Raw genomic sequence first — 26,620 nt, 5'->3', positions numbered from 1 at the left:
CATCACCTGGCGATTATCTAAGGACAGTGGAGCTGCTCGCACTGGACACTGCCCTTCTGGTGGGTTATAAAACCTGTCTGCCAGAGCCAGTGCATCTTGGTCAAAAATTAGAAAATTAATGGTATAGAGAACTAAATTTAGAAGTTCTCTAGGGTTACCTGTGGCTCCCCCTTTCTTTTGTTTTTGGAGGAGTGTCTTAATATCTCTGTTTCTTCTCTCTACTATTGCCTGCCCTTGAGGATTAAAGGGTATGCCCGTGGTATGTAAAATCTTATACTGTGCACAAAAGTGTGTAAAATGTTTGGACGTATATGCAGGTCCATTGTCTGTTTTTATTGCTTGTGGCACACCCATAATTGCAAATGCTTGTATAAGGAATTCAGTGACCACTCGGGCTGTCTCTTTTGCTGCTCCTCAATACAAAAGAACCTCATAGAGGAAATCAAAAAGGCTCTCACAAGAGAGCTAGAAGAGAAATGGGAAAAGGAAAGGGAAGCTTGGCAAGAGAGCCTGGAGAAGTCATCCCATGCATTTCAAATGTCATCCCATTGCCTTTCAAATGTCAAATAGACATCTTAAACTGAATAGAACTCAATGTTCTTTCCTCCTTAATTGTTACCCACTTATCACTTATCATTATTACTACAGAGACCAAAAATATACTTCCAGTTTCTTATAATCTCAACCTATGTCATACTGGATTACTTATTCCCTCTTACCCCAAATCCATCCTCTTGCCAAGATCTATCAACTTATCCTTTACAACATCTCTTGGATATATCCTCTTCTATCACTACTCTAATGCAGAACCTCATCACCTCACCTGAACTAATGTAATAGCCTGCAGAAGGTTCAAGTCTTTCTCTTGAAGGCATCCTTCATTTAACCACTAAAGTTATTTTCTGAAGATGCAGTTTCAACTGCATGTCATAATGTAACCATCCCTAGTCTCACCCCAACACATTCAGGATCAAATACAAAATACTATTTGGGGTGTTCAAAACCCCCTTCTACCCTGCCTACCTTTCCAGTTTTCTTTCACCTAACTTCTCACCCTTAATACACTGAGAGTATCCTTACTATTCCATGAAAAAGACACTCTCACTTGATTTCTCTGTCTCTCCTCCATTCCTAGAACATTTTCCCGCCTCATTGTCACCTACCAGCTTCCCTAACTTATTTTAAGCCCCAAATAAAATTCATCTTCTACATGAAAACTTTTTCAATCCTTCTTACTTCTAGGGATATCTTTCTCTTAATTATTTTCTACTTCTCATTTAACATAGCTTACTTTGTATATTTTTGTTTGCATATTTTCTCCTCCATTTGGGGAAAAAAAAAACTCATTGGAGGCAGATTCTGTCTTTTGCTTCTTTTTGTTTTCCTAGGATTTGGCACACTGAAAGAATGTATTAAGTATTTATTTATTGATTTTATTTTCTTATTGATACATACTAATTCTCCTTTGTTCTCCCTTTCAACTTTCTAAATTGGTGACACTGAAAGAATTTCATAAAAAAAGAAGTTTCAGCTATTAAGATGATCACATGGGATGGAACCTAAGTATGTAAAAGTTTGAAAGTAGTCCCTGAAATAAAACTCTTTTCCTTTGGGGAAAAAAAGTGCTCATTTCTCTCAGTTATACATTAAAGGGTGTAAAAATATTTTGTAGTGAAGAAAGAAATGAAGTCCTCTCTCTGTCCTTCCCAAATTCTCTAAAGCACCTGGGCTCACATGGTGGGGAGAGGAATGAACAGAGCAATTAGACTGAAACTCTGGAATTTTGCTGGGGTCCTGTTTTTTGTTTCTGCCAAGACTGAATTCTCTTGGGACATCCAAGAAGTCACTGACCCAGGCAATTGGAATTTGACTAAAAGGACTGAGTTGGGTTTGTGATCTGAAAATGATTTTCTTTGATCCAAAGATAAAATTTATGGGGATCCTCAAGTGTATAAAGTAACTTATGCTTGTTAGAAACAATTCATGAAATCATATTATTCATAAACTTAGGCCTTGTAATGAATATACATGCACACACATGTGTATGCACATACACACATCCTTTGATATTTCAAAGACCTGTGATTTCATTGTTTCAGTTATTCCTATTTGAATTTCACAATTCTCTTTTGCTTTAGTAGATGATCTATGAACAATGAAGAAATGACTGAAAATGGTATTCATAGCTCCACTGTTACTTTCATCTGATGAAGGTTCTCTTACTTAGTGAGGCTGAGCCTTAGAGAAACATAGAATCTGTTTCCAAACCCCTTTCTCTCCAGGTTTGTAGAACCTGTTGATGCTTGTGAACATAGGATCTTAGAATGAGGGATAGAATGGAATGTCAGAGACCATCCACTCATTTATAGACTAAAAAGAATCAGTCCTAGCAAAGCTATATGTTCAGGTCAAAAAGCTTGCATAGGATTGTCTATTTAAATCCACTTAATCCAATACCCTCATTTTTTGCAAAAGAAACTGAGATTGAGGGAAGTTCAGTGATTTGAGAGATTACATTGATAATGCCAGAGAAAGTATTTGAACCCAAGTTCTCTGCCTCTAAAAAAAAATAAATAAGTATATATATATATATATATATATATATATATATATATATATATATATATATATATATATATATATATAATGTGTGTATATATATATATATATATATACAATCAGTATTTAAATAAATAAAAATAAGTATTTTATGTAAGCATATATACACATGCATATAGACAAGCTTTAGTTTTTTTTTTAGTTTTTCTTCTTTAAATTTACAATTTTATTTTTTATTTATTTTTTGACATTGGTGAATTAATAAATTTACAATTAATTATATAGATTATATATAATATAAATCAATAATTCCTAAATTAATAAACCTTCTTTGAAAAATAAAAGATTCTCACAGTGCTAGAGGTAGGAACTAGATCTGAAAAATAAGAGTTCATGTAGACAGGGACTAGAGTCTAAGGACATATGAATAAATCCTGCTTTTAAGGCTTACTACCCATGTAATCTTGTGCAAATCATTTTATCTTATTGATTCTCCATTTCTTCACCTGAAAAACAATGGAAGTCTGTAATATTCTCTTCTCTAAAATATAATCTTTCTCTGTGAGCAGGTTTCTTGGGGAGCTTCTGGAGGTAGCCTTACTTTCACTTCAGTTAAATAATCCCAAATACAGCCAGGAGTTAAAGTCCAAATCCTTTATTATCTCTTTCCAAAATCTTATCTCCTTCACTTGGGGCTCCACTAGTTTTCTGGAGGCCTTCCTCTCTAATTGGTTCCTGAGAACTCTTGCTGCTAGTCCTTTGTCTCTACCAGCTTCAGCCTCTAATCTTCCCAATGTCTCCAGCCAGCACAAAGGTGGAAGTAGGAATGAATCTTGACTCTGAATCTCCCAAACTCCTCCTGAAATCCTCCCAAAGTCCTCTCTGGCCCTGAGAGCTTCTTGCTTATATGCTGCCTACTGAGTACACACCAATCATTTCATCAGTAGGAGACCATTATTTGTTGTAGGATTAAATCAATGCTAAATTAGATTTAACCATTGTCTCCTCAATTCCACTCAGTACCTTGTTTCAAGTTCTGGCCCATAACATCTTCTTGTAGGGTCAGATCAATCATACTGAACCATGCTAAATTAGATAATTTTTGTCTCTATCCATTCCAGTGACTTAGCACCTTGTAAGAATCCTAACAGAAGTCTAACTGTATACATGTGGAAACAGAGGACAGCAAGGTAAATTGACTTAATCATGAATCAAAATCTAGTGTTCTAACAAACTGATAAATATAGCATAGATTATGTTATGTCTCAACTCCCCAATAATTATTGTGTGGATATGAATCATTATTGGATTTGTGATTTCCTTATTAAAGAGAATTCCAGAATAAAAAAGGTCAGCTCCTTCTCATCCTAAAGATTGGGTTAATACTCTGAGAGATTAAGTGATTTATTCAAGATTATTTTACCAATATGTGCAATTGTCCCTAACAGTGCATAACTCTAGGCTAATTCTCAATCCCAGAAGCTAACCAGCCTCTTATCTCTAGTTTGACTAATTTAAAATTCTGAACCTGATAAGCAGAAAACATAGGAAGTGGATTTACATTGCAAATTGTTCTCTAGGACTTGTATCCAGCACTGAGGCAGAGCAGCAGACATTCCCACAATACTCTCAAGTGTGACCTCATACCAAATTAAAATGTATTTGGAAAAATTTTAGCGATATATAGAATACAATAAAAACATAGGTATTACAATTTAAAGCTATCAATATATTTTCCTCAGAGATCCTTTTGGGTCCCTTATGATTATTGGCCCATGTCTATTGGAGTTTAATACAATTGTTCCAATTAATGTTCCAAGAATATAAAGGGACAGATATATCTTTATAAGTGGGGGAAATTTCCCATTCATAACATAGCATCCCATTCACAGACTCAATTCCTAACCTTATCCATTTTACACTGTTATTTTCAGAAATGCATGTATTTGTGTAAAGAGATGTTCATTGTTTTATTTGCATTTGCAAAAAGAAAATAGAGAACTACATGTAATGCTATAATAAAATAATGTTGTAATCAGAATGACTATATCTCAATAATACATCAACTGATTTTCAAATAAAGAAATGATTCACTTTAGGAATGTACATTGACATGGTAACACATTTTCAAAATAATATTTTCAAAATTCAAAACTCTATAGTACACATAGATTTCATACTGCTTTATGATCTTTCATCAGTCATTTTTTTCGATCACATTTGACTTAAATCAAATAGCACTATATTGAGATATATGCTTTTAGCCAGTCATCTTTTCTGCACACACCTAAGATGACATTTTGTTCAAATAGATTATAAATACTGTGATGCTTTAGAAACACTAAGCAGCATAACTTATTGTTACCCCACCCTCAGACCTTTCTATCCCAGTCCAAGTAAATGTTTGTAAGGAAAATAGTAAAAAAAATAAATATCTTCTTCTTTCTAATATGAACTTTCTTGGATATTATACCTGAATCCTATAGTTATTACATCTAATAGCTCACATATCTCAAAAATTAATATATCCTTGCACCTACCCAACAGCTATGGACTAGTTTAGTCAAGAGACAGTAACCACATCTACCTATAATAATTTCTAACAGAAAGGCTGGCTAGTGGAATGGATGTTAGACATGAAGCAATAAGATCCTTCCTCAATGACCTATTGTGTCCTTGAGTTTTCTCATATGTAAAGATTTATAAAAACTACTGCATAGGATTGTTATAGAGCTATAAAATAAGATAATGTAGGGAATTTTTTTTGAAGACAGAATAATATCTGTTGTTTAGTCATCCAGTTTTATCTGATTCTGTGACCCAACCCCATTTGGAGTTTTCTTGGCAAAGATACTGTTCTGCATTTTCTTTTCTGGCTAATTTTACAAATGAAGAAACTGAGGCAAAGAGGATTAAATGACTTATGCAAGGTCACACAGTGTCAGAGGGTGGATTTGAACTTAACTCTCAATGACTCCAAGCTTGGCATTCTAGCCACTGTAGCCCCTATCTGTCAAAGTAATACTTAAATTTATTTTGTTATTTACCTCATTTTCTCTGACTGTAATCCATCCTTTCCCTAAAGAGATTGACATGAATTTGTGTAAACATGACAGTATATATGTAGGAGTATGAGGTGAAACAAAGCACTTGGGCAGACAGATGTACAAAACCCATTCCCTCTCAACTCCTAGAACAACAGAATTGTAGTTGGAAGTCCTCTGATCCCAAAATGGTACTCTTTTCCTTATAAAAGAGAAATACTTTTTAATATGTTACTAATGATATTTTTATAACTGCCTCTTTATTAGTCTCTAAGTAGAAATGTGCTCATGTATCAAGCAAGTGTCTTCTGACAAAAGCATTAGAGGACTTATTTTGTTTTCCCTTTCAGGATAACAAATTGCACAAAAAGTTAGATCAGTTCTTAAAATGAATAGGGATATAAATAAGAACTAGACCTGTGATTTAATTATTATAAGTAAAGGGCTGAATGAGGAAATTCCTCCTACCAATTAAGATTGGCACTTTTTCATTAGACTTTATATTATAAAGGCTGTCCCTTATTAGCTGTGTAACCCTGGGCCAATTAATTATTATGTGCCCCAATTCCCTCATCTGAACATTACATCTGTAAATCTGTAAATAACACTTTTCAAGATTGTTGTGAGAATTGAATGAGATCATATTTGTAAAATATTTTAGTTTTACATTTAAAACACTATGTAAATATTTATTATCATGGTAATGTTGAAAATTATTTAATTCTAATTTCCTAAGACTTCTATTAGGTTTCAACAATAAATCATTTTCTAAAAGAAAATTCATTTCCATCTAGACTATGATCATAAAGAAATTAAGCTAATGAAACATTATTTCATTATTTTATTATATGCTAAAGCTCTCCTCCCTTGAAATACAATTACAAAAACAAATGAAAAAATTCCCTCTGCTATATTGAATATTTCCATTCTATATTTTTAAAAATACAATATACTTTTGTACTTAAAAAGTTTAAGGTACAAATATATACATATATGTATATATATATATATATATATATATATATATATATATATATATATATATATATATATATATATATATATATACACACCTACACACACATATATATACTACACATATATGTGCAGAATATATACATACATGTTTGTGTGCATGTGTGTAGAATGAATTTTTTATATATATAAATAAAATTCATTCTGTAGAGATTCTCCTTCAATACCCAAGTCATAAATCTTTGATACTGCTAAACTGATGAGCTATTCAAAACATATTTAACAATTACATGTTTTTAAATAAAATTTATATATTAATTAAGCTCTTTTGAGAAATTCAAATTAATGTATGCAATGTTTCATATTTGTCTATTAAAATATAGGTAATGAATGCAAGATGAAAGACTCATTGAGCTGCAACTTAAGCATCCAGTCCTTGGAAGAGCTATATCCAAAATTTAAAAATTGCCTCTGTACTGAAGATATTTATTGTAGTGTTAACAAGCTGCTTGGGAAACAATGTACCAATAAAACAGGTAATAAGATCCTTAAATATAAGAAGTGATCAGGAGGGAAACACAGATTCCTACCAGCAACAAAATAAATGTTACCTAATTGAGTATATAGATTTCCTAAGTGTATGGATGTTTCAATCATCTGTTACTGTTTATCAGTTGTATAAGCTTCTTCATGATGCCATAGCTTTTATTTTTTTTAAATATCAATAACTTTGGGGTTTGCCATTTCCTTCTCCAATAGATTATAACAAACAGGGGGCAAATGAATTGCCCAAGATTATATATGTTGTTTTTTTTGTTTGTTTGTTTGTTTTTTTGTTTGTTTGTTTTTTCCTGAGGCTGGGGTTAAGTGACTTGCCCAGGGTCACACAAGCTAGGAAGTGTTAAGTGTCTGAGATCAAATTTGAACTGGGATCCTCCTGAATTCAAGGCTGGTTGGTGCTCTATCCACTGTGCCATCTAGCTGCCCCCAGGATTATATATAGTCAGTGTTTTTGGACCAATTAGAACTCAGATCTTCCTGACTCCAGGCCCAATGCTCTGTGCACCGAGTTGTCTAACTTCCTGAAACAGTTGTAGATATAATTTATTCAACCCATATACTCTGTAACTTCTAATATATTTCATATATCAAATTTTACTGAAAGGCATTCTTAGTTGTAGATTATATGTTTGTAAATAAACATTTATGGAAATTGTGCTGCAAAAGGACTGAATTACTAATTTAACATAGCATGTATCTTTATGACCTTTAATCATAGATTCATTGCTCAAAATACATTGGTTCCTTAAAAAAATATCTTGCATAAAATGTCCATGGCAGCCTTTTTTGTAGTGGTAAGAAACTGGAAATTAAATGGATGTCCATCAGTTGGAGAATGGCTGAATAAGTTATGGTTTATGAATATTATGGAATATTATTGTTCCATAAGAAATGAACAGCTGGATGATTTCAAAGAGGCCTGGAGAAACTTATATGAACTGATGCTAAGTGAAATGAGCAGAACTAGGAGATCATTATACATGGCAACAAGAAGATTGTATGATGATCAATTCTAATGGATGTGGCTCTTTTCAACAATGAGATGATTCAGGCTAGTTCCAAAGATTTTGTGATGAAGAGAGCCATCTATACTCAGAGAGAAGTTTATGGAAACTGAGTGTGGAGCACAACATAGTATTTTCACTCTTATTGTTGTTGTTTGTTTGCATTTTATTTTCTTTCTCTTTTTTTTTTCCTTTTTTAATCTCATTTTTCTTGTGCAGCAAGATAATTGTATAAAACATCATATATTGGATTTATTTTACCATGTTTTTTATATTTTGCATTATTTAACATATATTGTATTATTTGCCATCTAGGAAAGGGGGTGGAGGGAAGGAGGGTCAACGTTGAAAATTATCCATGCATATATTTTGAAAATAAAAAGCTTTAATTAATTTTAAAAAATAATTGTTATATAGAAAAAAATGAAAAATACCTTGCATAATTAAAAAAATAACAAATGACAGACTGAAATGGAGATCTTACCATTTTTTTGGTCAAAGTTGAATACTTTGTACTTTGCTGATGCTTTAGATTCCCATTGTTTGAATAAGAATGTGGGCTAAGAAGAGATATTATTGTTTCCTATCATTATGAACCAAAGATTGATTTTGCAATCTTTAGTGTGCCCTCCATGGTTCATGATAGATCTCTTTTGTGGTTATAACTATTATAATTTATGTCTGAACTTACACTTTTTTTAAACTAAGCTTTAAAATCAAAGAACTATGCTGAATTCAATGATATCTATCTATCTATACATATATATATACATATATGTATATAAATTATTGAAAATTTCCCACTAGATCTATTTGTATTCAAAGGTAGGTGAGTCCAATAATATTATCTTCCAGAGATATGGGATTATATCCTGACAATTTATAGAAAGACTTAAATCATTTACATTAATGTTTCTGATATAAAAACCTAAGACTCTCTTAATATACTCATTATACAAATAAAGAAGGGTTAATAAGATATTTAATTCTGTCCTTACTTACTAAGAAGTCTTCTTTGGGCTTCAATTTTCCTCCAAAATGGAAATCTGCTTTCAATTTTTCATTATATAAAATAGGGAACAATTTCCCACCAAAGTCTTACATAGTCTTGTGTCATGTCTTTGATTTTTGTATAATTCTGGGCTGTTGGTTTGGTATTGTTATCTGTTAATTCTACATAAGGGATTTAAAGAAAATCAAATTGGTTTTAGCTACACCCCTTAAAGGTATATATCTCAGCACAGAGAAAATTTCAGAAGTTTTAAGCAAGATTAAAAAAAAAGCAATTGTTTTACATGTAAAATATTAAAGCAGAATGAATGAAATAATAATAAGCACTTGAATATCTACCATATGTAATGAATTGTCCTTGGAAATAAAAAAAATACAGGAGAAAGACAGAAGACTGTAGGTGAGAGATAGATAATGTTAAAGTCAGAATAAAGCCAAAATATATTGACAATGTGACCCATGACCATACAGTTCTTCTAAGCAACTGTCTAAGATTCTAAGTTGAATAGGTGTAGATCTTCATTGATTTAGAGAGTTTTCTTGTAGGGAGTTCCTCGTGCCAATTAAATCACAAATCTAATTCCATCTTCTAAAAGTTCTATTGAACAAAACATTATAGAACATAAGACATTAGACATAGTAAGCATCTCAGGCTCTCAAGTTAGTATCACAAAAAGTCAAAATCTAAATGAATGAATAAAATAAGTTTAAGGAAAAATAGATACTGATGTTGCAGAGGGCAGAAACATAGGTTATATGTATCCATTTGCCTAGCAGGTAGTAGTGCTTAATCATTGTTTATTGATTGATTGTTTCATATCATTGTATTCATTTTTATAGAGCATTCGGAGATTCCCTCAGCCAAAGTTATTCAATCAGATGTCATTCAATGGACCATGTCAGAACAGAGAGTACAAAGGAGTGAAGCAGACAATGATTGCAGTTTGGCCATGCAGGCTTGTCAAGCATCTGAACATTGCTTCATGATCTATGAGAATTTTAAAGAAACATGTGGTTCAGGGATAGAAAGTTGCAGCAATGATGATGCAGCAGGACACCTGTGCATTGCATTAAGAGAAAAGTTAAAAGAAAGTGTGCTATGGGACTGCAACTGTACGGAACCATTGAATAACGACTGTATTCAAATTTGGAAAAATATATTTGAAAGCCCTTGTTTACAGCATGCTCAAGGAAGCCATGTGACAGTCATTAGTGAAGAAAATGAAGATGAGTATGTTCAGGAGGATATGGATACAGGTTAGTATTTATTAAAGGGCTTTCAAAAGTAATACATACAAGCACTCTACCATTCCAGAGAATGGGTCCATAATACTCAGTTTGTAAGATAAAAGGAGTGGAAAGAGAGAGAGAGGGAGGGAGGGAGGGAGGGAAAAAGAAAGGGAGAGAGAAAAAGAGAGAGAGGGAGGGAGAGAGTGAGGGAGAAAAAGAAAGGGAGGGAGAGAGGGAGGGAAGGAGGGAGAACCCTTATTAAATTATTTATTTCTTGAATTCACATTTGTAAAAATGCTAAATGTCAGTTAAAAATCATGAAAATAAAAATATACATTTTTTTATATTCAAGTTTATGGTCAGCCTGCAATCAATTAATTGTTATAGAGTGAATTCAGGCATATCTTATACTTTGTGCTCTCATATGGAATTTTCCATTTCCTTCTCCAGTTCATTTTACAGATGGGAAACTAAGACAAACAGCGTTAGGTGACTTGCCCAGGGTCACAGCTAGTAAATGACTGGGGCTGAATTTGAACTCAGTTCTTTAGGCCTGGTATTTTATTTTATCCAGTATGTCACCTGGCTCCCCAAAAATGTATCTATAGACATCTGCTTTAGAATCCCCATTCTAGAAGTTACTGGAAAAAAAAAAAAAAAACTTAAGTTCTCATTTGTCTCTGTGGATTAAAACATCATTAACTTTCCATTGTCTTGGGATCCTACCTATCTTTTTGCTATTATGTTGTTATACTATTATACTTTTTTACTCATTCAATTCATTCAGTCAACAAGTATTCATTAAGTGATTACTATGGGTCACATGCTGTGCTAGAAACTAAGAAGAAAAAGAAAAAGAAAATAGTCCCAGCCTTTTAAAAAGGTATATTTTGTTGAATGAAATAGTATATTCATGTACACATATAATAAATACATAAATACAAGGAAATGAGTGGAGGGTGCTAGCAGTTATGTGAACTGAGAAGTGTAAAGATACTTACAGTGAACTTTGGAAGAAATGAGGAATTCTGAGAAATAATTAGTCTACATATGTATAAAGTATTTACTATGTATCATATAGAAGTGAGAACAAAGTATGTTATAGGCATAGGCAACAGCACATTTGAAGGCCCAGAAATAGCAGTGTTGAGAAAAAGCAATAAGATAAACTTGGCCAGATTATAAAGTGTATAAGGGAGAGTAAGGCATATACATTCAAACTAGAAAGGTAGCTTAGAGCCAAGTGGTTAAAAACCTTAAATGACAAACAGAAGAATTTTGTTTTGTTTCGAGTCTATATGTAATAGGGACCCATTGGAGCTAACAGAGCAGGAGAGTCAAACATTAAAGCACCTGAATTTTAAGAATATCTCTTTGGCTGTTTTGTGGAAGGATGCAGAGGTTAGAGACATAAGGTAGGAAGATCAATGAAGAGGTTATTGACTTGCCTAAGTGAAAGCTGATAGGGATCTAAATTAATGTGATGTTCATGTATTTGGAGAGAAAAAAGTTTGATATGACAGATTTCAGAAGTGCAAACAATGAGATTTGGAAGGTAACTGGACATATATTGCAGAGAACAAAGAACATTAATGAATGAATCATGAATTAGGTGACAAATATAGATGACTGGAAGGATGGTGTCATTCTCAAAAGAATTCTGAAAAATGGTGGCCTAGTTAGAAAAATTTGCTAAGTTGTGTTTTAAACTTGGTGAATTTGAGCTGCCTAGAGTACACCAAATTGAAAATATATGATTTTTAGTTTTAGACAATGATGGATAGAGATGTTGATAATGATGATGTTTGTATAGGAGTTTAAGTTTTTCAAAGATTTAGGAATTGTGTGCATAGAGATATTTAAACCCATGGGAGCTAAGAAAAAGTAATTATCCAGAAATAAGAGATGTTGGGACAGAACCTTGGATGTGATATAGTTCATGACCCAGGAAAGAAGATTGAGAAGGACCAGACAGATAATTAGAATAATAAATAAGAAAACCATGATGTGTCTAAAATTCAGAGTTATATTAATAGAAAGATTTTAACAATTTGGAACAGTTGCCTCCTTAAAAAATAACAAATTAATTTTAAAAGAAGAAAATGTGAAATTGTAAATTTCAATTCAGATTATCCATTGCATATGAATGGGATGAAGTATACTTAGCTTGACATCATTTTATGAGAAAATAATGTGGATTTGGATTGCCAATAAATTCAATAATAATAAAAGATGACATAGTCAACATAGCATCCAATGTAATCTCAAACTGTGTTGTATTAATAGGCAAATCAGACTATTAGTTGTTGTTTCCTATTCTGAGTATCACATATAAAAAAATGATTGGGGAAGGGAAAAATGGGGAAAAATTACACAATTACTTTATATTTAAAAGGAATAGAAAGTTTTACATATTATATTTGCAATTTTATGTGCAATGATTATTTATTATATTATTGCTTTATAACCTAAAAAGTAAACAACAGAGAGGATTTTATTAAGATAATGGAGCAAGTCAGAAAATTTCAAATTCTCCAGATTTTCCTCAAAAGAATACCAATATGCACTTCAGGGTGAACATAGAACAGTTAAAATCAAATAAGAACTAGAGCAGAACAGTGGTCTTTGGATAATTGGAGAAGATCCTAAGAAAGAAAGCAGGACTGAGTTTTGGCCTTTGTAAATTATAAACATCTCCAGGTTCATTCCACTGAAATAGCAAGCAGCAAGCCCTGAAGTGAGAGCCTGGATGAGAGATTGCCTTAGGATAGAAATTTTCATCTCCTAATGTGGGGAGTTGTCATCTGAATTGAGTAAGATTGAGGGTACCTCTTCTGTCAAGGAATGCTAGGCCCAACTGTGCTACTGAATCTCAACTCTGGTTGAGAAGAAACCAGCAAACTTTAGAAAGTGCAGAAGCAGTGGGTCAGGGATGCTGCTGTCTGCAGGAATTTACAGAAGGGTGGAGTTCTTGGTTTAGAGAGAGAACTGAAGAAGGACTTGAGACCAGAAGTAACACATAACCCAGGAGTAGAGTTGATTATACCAATGATCTGCAATAAAATTAGCAGGCAAAAAAAAAAAAAAAAAAAAAAAAAAAAAAAAAAAAAAAAAGAACCAAATCATAAAAAGTTATTATGGAAATTGGGAAGACCAGGATTCATCTTCAGAGAAACATACTGAAATTAAACAAAAATCAAACACCAAAAAAACTTTCTTATCCCAAAGAGTAACATCAAATGGCCACCTCATCAAAAAGAATTCATAAAAGAACTCACAAAAGACATTAAAAATCAAATGAGAGAGACTGAGGAGAAATTTTAAAAATATATATATTATCTTAATAAAATTGACCAACCACAAAAGGAGATCCAGAATCTTAAAGAAAAAAATGACACCTTGAAAATAAGAATTAGTAAAGGGGAAGACAGAAAAGTTGTAAGAGATCAAGAAATAATAAAATAAGATATAAAAAATGAAAAAAGCAGAAAAGAATGTGAGACATCTCATAAGAAAAGAAACAAAACCAGAGAACAAATCACGAAGAAAAAATATAAGAATAATTGGACTACCTAGAAGCAACAACCAAAAACAGAACTTTGATATAATAATAAAAGAAATTAAGAAAATTATCCTGAAGTGTCAGAACAAGAGGGGAAAGTAGAAATAGAAAAAAAAATTCACCATTCACCACCTGAAAGAGATCTTAAGAGGAAAAGCTAGAGGAACATTATAGCTAAATTTTGAAATCTCCAGATCAAAGAGAAAATATGAGCAACACGGGAAAAAAAAATTTGAATACAGTGGAGCTACAATTAGAATCATACAAGGTCTAGCAGTAGCTACTTTATAGATCAAAAAGTAAAAGAACCGAGGTTGTGACCAAAAATATTACACCCAACAAAATTAATAATAATAATAATAAACAAAACCAAAAACAGACATTCAATGAATTGTAAGATGCTCAGAATTGTGTCACAAAAAGAACATAGAAAATTTGATTGGTCCAAGAGAAATACTAGGTAAACAAAGATTAATTTTAAGGGACTCAATAAGAACAAATTGTCTATGTTTTATAGAGGAATATAAACCTAGATTGTCTAATATCATTATTTGTCAATGAACAATTCAAAAGAAATATTGAAATAGAGCTGAATGTTATGTGATCCTAAAAAACAGTAATTATATGAATCAGTGCAATAACAAGAAATGACACAAAGGAATTAGATGGGACAGGAGGGCTGGTAGTTCTGGAATTCTACTTACATCAGGATGCATTAATAATGCAAATATCTAGATATAGATATCTAGAAAGAAGGGTATAAAAGTCTTCTGAATTTATTAAGATCTAAGAGGGGAAGAGAACACCATAAAAGGGAGTACAGAAGGTATAGACTAATGAGAATGAGATAAGGTATAAAAATTAATGGGAAAAGGATAAAGAGGGAAGAAAAAGGTGAAAGGAAAGAATTGCAGTGGGGGGGGGAATAAGATAGGGATCCTGAGGGGAAGTTTAGTAGCAAGGCAAGATACCACAAAGTAAAATAGAGGAGTCAAAGGGAATAGGAAATAGTAATAATGATTAGGATTAGAATTTATTAGATTAAAAAAAAAATAAAAAGCAGGGTAGTGATCAGTGATTTCAGATAAAGTTAAAAGTTAAAATAGATTTACTAAAAAGAAAAAATAGGGAAACTATATATTAATCAATATTGTTTTAGACTATTTAAAACTATTTTAAATTACTTAAGGTATAAGAGTAGAATATTCCTGTGTTATAAGAAATGATGAGTTGGTAGAATTAGACTTGGACCTAAGAAGGATAAGGTTATTCACCTTCAAAGAAGCAGAGGACCAACAAGCACAGAACAATCTTACACAGATATATATGAATGTATATGTGTGTATATGATTATAGATATCTTTGTATGTGTACATGTATGTGCATATGTATATATGTATGTATAGATATTATATTTTCATGTGTATATATTAATATAGTCAGGCTTAACTGTAGGTTTCAGGTTGGAGAAAAGAGGAAAAAAAATAAAATAGAAAGTGTACAGTAGAGAGAGAACAAAAGAAAATCTGCAAGGAAGCAAAGAAAAAAATGGTGCAGTTTTTGATGAAGTCCTGGGTCACTAGGTGGGGTTGGCAGAGAAAGCCTGAAGTATTAATAAGATTCTTCCCTAAGGCAATCAGGGAAGGACATGGATGGGGATCAGGTCAACTTTGCAGGCCCATCCCCTGTTGAGGTTTGTGGTAATCCCATCTTACTCTATCCAATCAGATGTCAAACCTCTGTATTTAAATTTCCCCTATAAATATGCCCATGGCCCACACCATCTTTACAAAATGTTTGTTTTAGATTAGCCTACATTGTTTGTCTGTTTTGTAGTATCTTTCTCATAACCCCTCCCCCATGCCTTAACATATGTTTTTCCTTATCATAACAAAATATAGGGTGCTAAATTCTTCTTTGAACTTAACCTGCCAGTTAGTAGTTTACTCCCAGATTGTGGCATATTCTTTCTCCTGGTTAATTGTGAGTTCCACTAGGGAACAAGTCTTTTCCATTATTAATTGTTAAAACCTCTTTCTTCATCAGTTCTGAAGTTCTCTACAATATTCTACAACAATGTCTCGTATTTATTATATGCACTTTCTAGAAATGAAAATGTATTGTTTCATATTTTGAATGTTCTCCTTTGCTTTGCCGTGCACATGACAATGTTTTTCTTTACTTTTCTATTTTATTTTTAAGTTTTAAATAAATAAATATATGTAAAGAAAAAAAGAAAAGAAATTAGAGAAGGTCCAGCTAAAGGTAGAGAGAATGTTAAGAAATCTTGAAAAACAAATTATATGAATAACATTTGAGAAGACTGGGAAAAAGAGAAAACTGATAAAGCACATGATAGATATCTTTGAAGATTTGGCAGTTTATCAAATGTGTAGAAGAGGGACAAGGCAAGTTTAAGCTTATAACTAGTAATAATGCCTGGGAGATGTCAACTCAATATAAGGAACTCAGTTTTCAACTTAAGAACTTTCCAATAGTTTTGGTTGTTCAAAAATAAAATAGGTTATTTTATGAGATAATTAGCTCTTCATCACTAAATGTACATTGCATAGAATTTGAAACAAGAAAGTATTCTGAATATCACTTACATCTTCAGGTTGGGTCTACAAGGTTGAACTCTCCACATCAATGCCCTTCCTGTTGGCCTCAGGTAATAATCTTATCAGTATTGGCTTTCTTTGCCAAACCCACTTAATGATCTAGGACTTCATCAAAAACTGTCCATTTTTTTCTGTGTTTCCTTGGAGATTTTCTTTTGTTCTCTGCTATGCATTTTTTATTTTATTCTTTCCCTTCCCTTTATTTCACCCAACCTCTACCAAGAAAGTTAAGTTATAGGTTAAGCATAGGTATATTAATAAATTTATATATATATGTGTGTGTGTGTGTGTGTGTGTGTGTGTGTGTGTGTGTGTGTGTGTGTGTATTCATTTTGTAAATGAATAAACTGTTTCCCACCAAGGTAAAGTGCCCAGGGTTGTTAGGATTACTAGGTGAGAACTCAGGTTGTCTGGACAGTGACAAGGTGAGAATTCAGGTTGTCTGGACAATTACAAGGTGAGAACTCAGGTTGACTTGATAGAAGGATCAAGCTCATTGGCTGAAGTGGTTCTTCCCAGAAGCCCTTGCATTATCCCACGCCCATTCTCTGGGAGGATAAAAGAGGACACCACTCCAGAGATAGGAGAAGACTCTGCACTACGTCTGGCTTGATGCAGCTCTCTGCAGGAAGGGAAGTCAGCTCTCTGCAGGAAGGGAAGTCACTTCTCTGGACAAGAGTTAACAGCAACTGCCTGGAGACAACGGTTCACTACAGGAAGAAGAATCTGTCTGAAAGATTTGAGTAGACACAGCAGATCTCTTCCCAGAGAGCGATCTGACAGCTTCTGGAGACGACAGCATGCTACATTTGGCGTCCACACGTGGGGCAAGGACTTTTGCTTATCCTGACAAGAGGAGCTAGACCAGACCTTTGCAATTTGGCACCCGAACAGGGACAGACACGGTCCTGATTCCAGTGAAAAAGCCTCCCATCCAGATCTCAGTCTCTCTGACCCAGAACCTTGAGTAACGAGGAAACTTTGTTAAAGATTAAGTGAGTGTGTTAATAGATAAATAAGGAACTTAACTTGTTAAGGGCTAAACCAGCAATCTCTTATAGTGAAATGGGGCAAACACCTTCTGTTCAAGGAAAATGTTTAGAGAGCATCATCAAGGTTATGAAAAGCCAAGGATTGATTATAATTTCAGAGGAGATTACTGAACTTTTAAGAACTGTGAAGGTCATATGTCCTTCTTTTTCTCTGGAAGAAGAATTGGATCCAGATGAATGGGAATTAGTAGGAAAGCAATTAGGTGAACACTACAATTCCAGGCCAAATTCAATTTCCAAAGATACAATTCATATATACAATGTAATCCAATTGGCTTTAAACAATGTTATTCTAAAGGAAGAGATGAAGGAGCAAAATGAGGAAGTGTCAACTAAACTAGGTGAAAAGGATGAATCAGATAACAATGAAGTTAAGTACAATTCTGAGCAACAGCAACAGGAGCACTTCCCATCTCCTCCCTCAATTAACCCTTCAGGGGTGGAGCAAGAAGGAGGAGAGGAAGAGGCAGAAACACAAACAGAATTGTCTGTGAAGCAGTCTAAGCCTATGACAAGATTAGAAAAAGCATTGGTTAAAGCTAAGAGAGAAGGACAGGATATAAGTGATTTTATACATGCATATCCTGTGATTGAAAATATTGACTCTGTAGGTCAAAAAAGGAGAAGATATGCACCTTTAGATTTGAATAAAATTAAAGATTTGAAAAAAGGTTGTACCCTTTATGGGGCTACATCAGCTTATGTTAAAATGTTACTAGATGGTTTGTCTTATGAAGTCCTAACCCCAAATGATTGGAAATCCATAGCAAGGACCTGCCTGGAACCTGGAGAAAATTTATTATGGCTTGCAGAATTTCATGAATTATGTAAAATTCAAGTCAGATGCAATTTAGAAATAGGAGTTAACACAAAATTCACTTTTGAGCACTTAGCTGGTGAAGGTCAGTATGGAGAGAATTCAGAACAGATTAATTATACCATGACAATATATGAACAAATTGCTAAGGCTGCAATAAAAGCTTGGGGTGTCCTTCATGGACAGAAAGATCGCGGAGAGGCTTTCACTAAAATACAGCAAGGTCCCAATGAACCTTTTGCAGATTTTGTGGGACGTTTACAAACTGCTGTCAAAAGAACTATTGGAGAAAATGCAGCTACAGAAATAATGACCAGACATCTGGCTAAGGAAAATGCCAATGAGATTTGCAAAAGAATTATATGGGGATTAGACAAAGATGCTCCTTTAGAGGAGATCATAAGAAGCTGTGTTACAGTGGGAACAAATGCTTTTTACACCCAGACAATGATGAATGTGGAAAGGCAGGGTCCCTCCTAGCAAGGGACTTCTAGAGAAACTCGGCGATGTTTTCAAGGTGGAAAAATTGGACATCTAAGAGCTCAGTGTAGGTATGGAGATACAGTGAGAAGACAGGGTGAAAGAAGACCTAAAACCCCATGTCCAAAATGCAACAGAGGACTCCATTGGGCATCAGAGTGTAGAATAATTCAGGGAAATGGGATGAGGGGCCCAGGTCCAGGGCCCCAGGCAAAAAAGACTTGGGGCATGATGGCAGCTGATGTTACACCCAAAGAGCCTTTAGAAGGTCAGGACTCTGATTTGATCAACCAGCAGAAAAGCAATCACATGGCAGAAAGGGATTACTTGATAAGTGAGCCAAAAGGCAATCAGATTGCAAAAATGGATTACACTTGGGGAGAATACAGGCCTTTTAAACCAACAGGGCTGTGTCCAGTGCAAAACAATTCCAATGTGATTGCCAGATGATGAGAAGAGATTTAGAAAGTTGTAAATAGAAGGTAATTAGATAGGTTAACTGCCTGGGAGAGAGGGTTTGCTTGTATTTCTTCAGCAGGAGAAGGAATCAGATGGGTGCCAACGAGTCATATTCACCTTGTCCATCAGAGAGAGACAGAAAAAGAGAAAGACCTCAAAATAAAGAAGATCTAAGAAACATCTCACACTGAAAGAGCATGGATAATAAGGAGACTGTTAAAGAACTTTAAAACCAGCAGGAATCATTGGACTTCCTCACACGAGATGAGACTAATGGACAATGGACTTATGGACATTTATAAATTTTCAATTTATGATTATTTGATTATGTTATTTGTCATATACATCTAGCATGTATTATGTTACTATGTGCTTATGTAATTTATGTAATTATGTGTAATACTTCCCATATTGATGGATTTATGTTTCAAGGTCATGACTGTCCTATGTTCTAAATCAAAAGAAAGGGGGAGATGTTAGGATTACTAGGTGAGAACTCAAGTTGTCTGGACAGTGACAAGGTGAGAATTCAGGTTGTCTGGACAATTACAAGGTGAGAACTCAGGTTGACTTGATAGAAGGATCAAGCTCATTGGCTGAAGTGGTTCTTCCCAGAAGCCCTTGCATTATCCCACGCCCATTCTCTGGGAGGATAAAAGAGGACACCACTCCAGAGATAGGAGAAGACTCTGCACTACGTCTGGCTTGACGCAGCTCTCTGCAGGAAGGGAAGTCGGCTCTCTGCAGGAAGGGAAGTCACTTCTCTGGACAAGAGTTAACAGCAACTGCCTGGAGACAACGGTTCACTACAGGAAGAAGAATCTGTCTGAAAGATTTGAGTAGACACAGCAGATCTCTTCCCAGAGAGCGATCTGACAGCTTCTGGAGACGACAGCTCACTACACAGGGTAATATAGTAACTGAGCCTCAGAAGCAGAATAGTAATAACAATATTAATATTAATATCATGATGCTGATGATGACAACAATCATGACAATAAATGAGAGCCCCAGTCCTTTGATTATTGATTATAATTGTAATATTCTTTTTCCTACAATATACCATCATGAGGGGAATATTATATAGGGAGTAGTCATATTGTGAGAAACATTGGATAGACTAAATCATCTGAGATCCTTTTTAGCTCTAAGATTCTAACATATCATTACTTCAATAAATAAGACCTTGTTTTAGACAAAAATAAATGACAAGTCAATATAATTTCTAGAGAATTTAAACCTTAAAGGCAAGATGAATTTGGTTCAGAAAAAGCAAATGAACCATTGTTTATGTAGAAATACAAAGCAAAGGTCACTAATGGTTGTTCCTTTGTTTAAGTGTAGTCAAAGAGAGTGAAGTTACTTAGATAATAGTCCAAAGTGCTCCACCTGCTTAGTTTTTTGCTCAAATCATATTCTGGATTTGTAGGTTTAAAAACTGATTTCTTAGTGTTGCTACTTTTGCTCATTGTTAACTGTTTTAAATTGTATGTGATAATGATTCTGGCCCATATGTACCAATTACATATAGGGAAGTTTTCAATAATCATTTGGTTTATTTTCTTCTAGATTATGTTAATAAGCTGATTAAATTGCAATGGGATAAAACTACTCTTCCTTATTATGGTAAGCATTATGAGAGTTAACATCACATACTACATTCTATAGTTATTTGATATTTTTATTATTGCAAATAATATCAACAGATAAACTAAATATTTTAATCATAATTTATATGTACACTTTTTCTCTCCCTATCTCCAAATGTATATATATGAACACATATACACACAAACATATATCTATATATAAAATATCAAAATATGTTTTCAAGTATATATGTGTGTATTCAAATACATTAACTTTCTATACTTTGCTATTTGAACCTTAGTTCTATCTATCATCAGAAAATTGAAATGATACCTCTCTTGTAGAATTGGAAAAGTTGTGAAATTGGGTTCAAAGGACCTGGATTCAAATAATCGTTCTGAAGTTTACTATCTATGTGACTTTGAGTGAATCTCTTAACTTCCCTTTCTTTAGCAATAAAATGAAGATATTGAATTAGATAGTCTTAGACATCTCTTCCAGTAGAAGATCATGAATTCATGATTCTATGATACTAATATGAGCAAAGAAATACTATATGTAAAGTATTTTGCAAACACAAAAATCCAATTTATTCTTATTATTAAATTATCAAAAAAACAATGTAATGGTTCCTTGTCCTTTGTCATTCTTCTGAGAAATTTATGTTCTGGGATGTTTAATTAAATCCAGAACTATTCTTGTTCCTCTCTTCTTGTATCCCTCCAGAAGCAAAGTAAGCAAAAAATAAATGTTAAAATAGTATTTTATTTTACATAAGAAAATAAATCTATTTATTCATTTATTATGCATTTATATATAAATATATATTTATTACATATAAGTATAATATATATTTATAATAAATTAAATAAATAAGCAAAAAAATAAAAAATAAATAAAATTGATGAGTGACATCAATTCATTACTGTTATTATTGTTGTTGCTATAAATATGTGATTTCAATGTTTTGTAAACTCCATCAAGAAAACTCCCTGTACAAGTATATTTTCTTTAATATAAAGCCTAAAAGTGATGTCTGAAACATTGAAAGGTTAAGTGCCTCAGTTTAAGTCATACAACTCTACCCAAAAGAATGTAAATTTTGACTGCAAGGTGTCTTGGGATTCATAGACTAGATTTCTTTCTTAAGAACCATCTTAAACCCAGATAACTCTAGTTCTCATTAATTGGTCAATAAAAGATTCCAAGTCAAGCTACACTCTATTTTTGTTTGGGACATGATTATCTCAGAGTGAATGCAAATAGCACTTTCTTTTTTTTTCTGTTTTGGATAGAAATCCAGAGGGTCTTCCCTCAGATTGATTTTTTTTTTTTTGAATAGGTTAAAAAAAAGACTATTTTTTTGCCTCATTTCTTTCTCACCTAGACTTACTCACTAATTGGGTGCTCACCTCAGTCAAAGTGAGACCAGTCAAAGACCTTAGCTTGTAAAGGTCAAAGTATTTCACTATATTTAGAACCATCTCCAATTTTCCTCATCTGTATCTGCCTAATGGATGTAGATAGCTGTAGAGGAAAAATGAGACTGGTGACTTTGCACAACACTCTCTCCTTTGAATCTAATTCACTTGAATGTTAAGATATTATATCCCTCATGTAATAGTTATCTTTGAGACTGATGGATAAACAACAATAACAGTTTGAGGTGGAACTGGAATCTGGGTCTTTTTGACTTCAAAGCTGATCCACTTTCTTCTATACCATGCTGCCTCTCACAGCAAATTCTTTTATTCTTTAAAATACATAGTAGTTGCTAAAACCCAGTGGATTAGTAAAGCACTAGTATTTCAAGTCTAGATTTCTCATAGTATTTTTAGGTGTTCTATATGTAGATGTTTACTTATTTTCCTGCAATCTGAGCATATTTCTGCTTTTAGGATTCCAAGGGATCTGGTCCTGTTTGGAAGCAGCACAGATTTGTGTTGGAGATGTAACATGTAACAAACAGTTGGCTCTGTACATTAAGGCTTGTTCAGCAACTGGAAGACCATGCAATCTGACACAGTGCCAAGCAGCCATCCGCTTCTTCTATCAAAACATGCCTTTTAACATTGGCCAGATGTTGGCTTTGTGTGACTGTGCTCCAACCGATATACCTTGTCAGAAGTCCAAAGACGTTCTTCATAACAACTCGTGTGCTGGGAATGTAGTTCCACCCCCATCATGCCTTGATATAATTCACAGCTGCCAAGATGATAAAATATGCAGGTAACTAAAAGCATGCTTTCCTAATTTTCTTACTTTGACACTTTACTTGTTATTGTTCAATTTTAACATTTGATCAGATTAACCCCCTTAACAGTATTTTTTAGCAAAAGATAAAAACAAAAGAAAAAGAAACAAACAAAAATGCTATAATTATTACCAGACTAATTTTATGGGAAATCTGAATCCATATTCATAATTTACAGGGTTTCTATCTATATGCATTTGTGTATATGATGACATATATAAAATACATGTATGTTAATATCTGCATATATACACAAATTTGTATGGAAACATTTTAAATATTATATAAATATACATATATGTATATAAGCATGTATTATTGTTTTGTCAACTTTAGTTGTGTCTATCTCTTCATGACCCAATTTGGGGTTTTCTTTGCAAAAGTACTGGAATAGTTTGCCATTTCCTTCTTCTGCTCATTTTAAAGATAAGGCAATTGAGGTAAACAGTATTAAGTGATTTACCTAGTTTACTCAGTGAATAAGTGTCTGATACTAAATTTGAATTCATGACAATGAATCTTCCCTGACTCCAGGCTTAGTTCTCTATCCATTATATCACCTAGCTGCCCCATAAGTATAACTAAGTATAAGTTATACATAAATGTATGATGTGAATATATAACATATACATGTGTGCATACATGAATATTTTTATTTATTCAAATATGGATACAGAGTGCTTTGCAAAATACTATTTATCATGCAAAAAGTTGACTTAATAGCAAATAACTAATATTATTAATGTTACATTTTCTGTTCCTAATGATTTGGTGTGCATTACTCCTTTCATGCAATGTTAGCCAAATTGTTCTTTCTCATATATGACATTCTAGTTCCTGTCTCTGTAACTTTGAAAACATTGTTCTTTCTTCATAGAATGCCTCATCACCTCCTAGAATGCCAAGATTCATTCAAAACTTAGATAATATGCTGAAACATTTGGTAATGGTCTAAGTAGGTAGGACTCCAACCAGAATATTGTTGTACTCATTTTCTATGTACTTTATATGAACATTCCATCTTAGTGAATTATAAATTCCCTGAAAACTAGTAGTATTTCATTATTGTTTTGGTACCCCGTTACTTATCATGGTGTCTGTAACATAATAGTTACCAAAGAAATGATTGTTAGTTCATAAAATTAATTAGTTCCTTCCAACTCAAAATCTATAAACCTAGAATTCTATGTGTTTCATGAAAAAAAAAAAGAGTTGAATTAAATAATTTAAAAGTACTTTTTAGCTCTAAATTTTACTATCAATACATTAGAATTATCAGTATAAGAACAATAACTAGTAGAATTTATATGGCATTGTAAAGTTTGCAAAGAGTTTTGCAATTATTATTCTATTTGATTTTTTTAACAACCCTCAAAGGTAAACACTAGTATTATTCCCATTTTTACAAATGAGAAATGAGGCAAACACATTAAATGGCTTGTCCTGGGCCACATATATACTAAAGCCTAAGACTGGATTTGAATTCAGATCTTCTTGACTCCAAGTCTAAATACTGTTATCCATTCACTGCCTGCCTAGGAGATAAACAAAGTTGGGAAAATTAAAAATCAAGGAGCAAGTAACAGGGACAGTAATATGTTAGGTCTTAAAAAATTACAAAGAGGTTTTGCTATCCCTTTATGATGTGTGAAGTTTTGGATGGAATAAGTGAACAGCAAGACATTTGCTAATAAAAAATTGTCTATATTTGTAGAGTATGGACTAGCTCCCTGGAGGGCTTCAAGGTTAGCCAGAGTCAGGATAAATCAAAGCCCTTGGTCTTTAGGGGAGAAGTGAAGGAGGCAGGCAAACTGTAACAAGGCTTGCCAAAGATGTCTTCTGGATCCTGGAGTCCAGAGTCACCAACTTCTCTCCTCCTGGTCCTGCCACCAAGTGCCTCTCTGGCCTCTCTGCCTCTGCCCTCCAATCCTTGCCTATGATTATCTTAACACCAACCATTCAGCAAGTACCAAGGGTGAAAAGAGCCAAACATATGCTAATAGAGACATTGTCTCACATTAAATAGGTAATTAGCCTTAAGTGATTCAAGCATACCTTGTTAGAGTTTCAGCCCTCTATATCTCCTGCTTTATTTTGTTTTAGAATACAGGTGATCATGCCTTCCCTGACTTCTCAGGGAGGTGAGAATCCCAAAAAGGAAATGATCACACATGCCCTGACTTCTCAGGAAGGGAGATGAAAAACACCAAAGGGAAGTGGGGAGTCAAGCCAGATATAGTTAGTGGGTTTCTGGGCTGAAGGGTCTTACTAGAAACAGCAATAACACACAGGCTATTAGTGATGACCCTCACAATAGCTATTGCAGGCTCAATGTGGTATAACAAACATGAATTGTACATGCAAGTAATAATATAACAAACAATATGAATCAACATGATATTGTAAAGATTTCCAGAAGTCCTAGAAGGAAGGTATGCAAATAACAATCGCACATACACCTCCTTCTGCAACCAAAAAACAGTCCCAAACCAATCTATTGTCCAGTACTTCATGTGTCAGGGAATCCAATGATCTTTGCAAGTTTTTGAAGTGCTGCAACAGTCTTTTTATTTGTTAGAGAATCCAATGATTGCTGGAGATTTTGAAGTCTTGCATCAGTCTCATTAACAATTTTTGATGTCCATGAGTCAATTGCCATAACTGCCATGCTGGTGGGCACAATCAGCTATGGAACCACCTAATGTTTCTTGGATCTTCTTGTTTGTTTCAAGGGTCTGCTCTGTCTCTGTCTGATGGACAAGGCGAATTTGGCTTGTTGTCACCCATCTGATTCCTTCTTCATCTGTAGAGATATAAGCAAACCCTCTCTCCCAAGCAGTTAACCTTCCATTCACCACTTTCTGATCTCTCCACATCACCTGCTGATTATCTAAAGATAGTGGAGCTACTTGCACTGGACACTGCCTTTCTGGTGGGTTATAAAACCTGTCTGCTGGAGCCAGTGAACTTTGTCAAAAATCAAGAAGTTAATTGTATAAAGAACTAAATTTAGAAGTTCTCTAGGGTTACCCCCTTTCTTTTGTTTTTGAAGAAGTGTCTTGATGTCTCTGTTTCTCCTCTCTACAATGGCCTGTCCTTGAGGATTAAAGGGTTTGCCAGTAGTGTGTAAAATCTTATACTGTGCACAAAAGTGTGCAAAATGTTTAGAAGTATATGCAGGTTCATTATCTGTTTTTATTGCTTGTGGCATACCCATGATTGTCACATATTCCTTAAAAAGGAATCTCTCTTCTTCTCCTCTCTAATTCCCTCACTTCTATTTATTTATAAAATAGGAATTTGCATCAGTTACTTCACATGGTTAATTCTAGGAAAACATTTTATAAATATAATAGGAATATGCACCTTAGTGACTGAGGCAGGGTTGACACTCCATTCTT

General features: G+C 33.6%; 1 protein-coding gene across 1 annotated transcript in view; it reads left to right on the top strand.

Annotated features, from left to right (window-relative positions):
* The window catches only part of GFRAL (GDNF family receptor alpha like), a 46,809-nt gene that overhangs the window by 15,554 nt on the left and 4,635 nt on the right, over positions 1 to 26,620 (top strand). The window contains exons 4-7 of the mRNA XM_074264710.1: positions 6,962 to 7,114; positions 9,566 to 9,576; positions 20,959 to 21,001; positions 22,864 to 23,194. Coding sequence (XP_074120811.1) covers positions 6,962 to 7,114; positions 9,566 to 9,576; positions 20,959 to 21,001; positions 22,864 to 23,194 — 538 coding nt within the window. The remainder of the gene's footprint in view (positions 1 to 6,961; positions 7,115 to 9,565; positions 9,577 to 20,958; positions 21,002 to 22,863; positions 23,195 to 26,620) is intronic.

This window comes from Sminthopsis crassicaudata, chromosome 4, assembly GCF_048593235.1.
Source record: "Sminthopsis crassicaudata isolate SCR6 chromosome 4, ASM4859323v1, whole genome shotgun sequence".
NCBI classification, from domain to species: Eukaryota; Metazoa; Chordata; class Mammalia; order Dasyuromorphia; family Dasyuridae; genus Sminthopsis; species Sminthopsis crassicaudata.
This window is presented reverse-complemented; position numbering and strand designations above follow the sequence as displayed.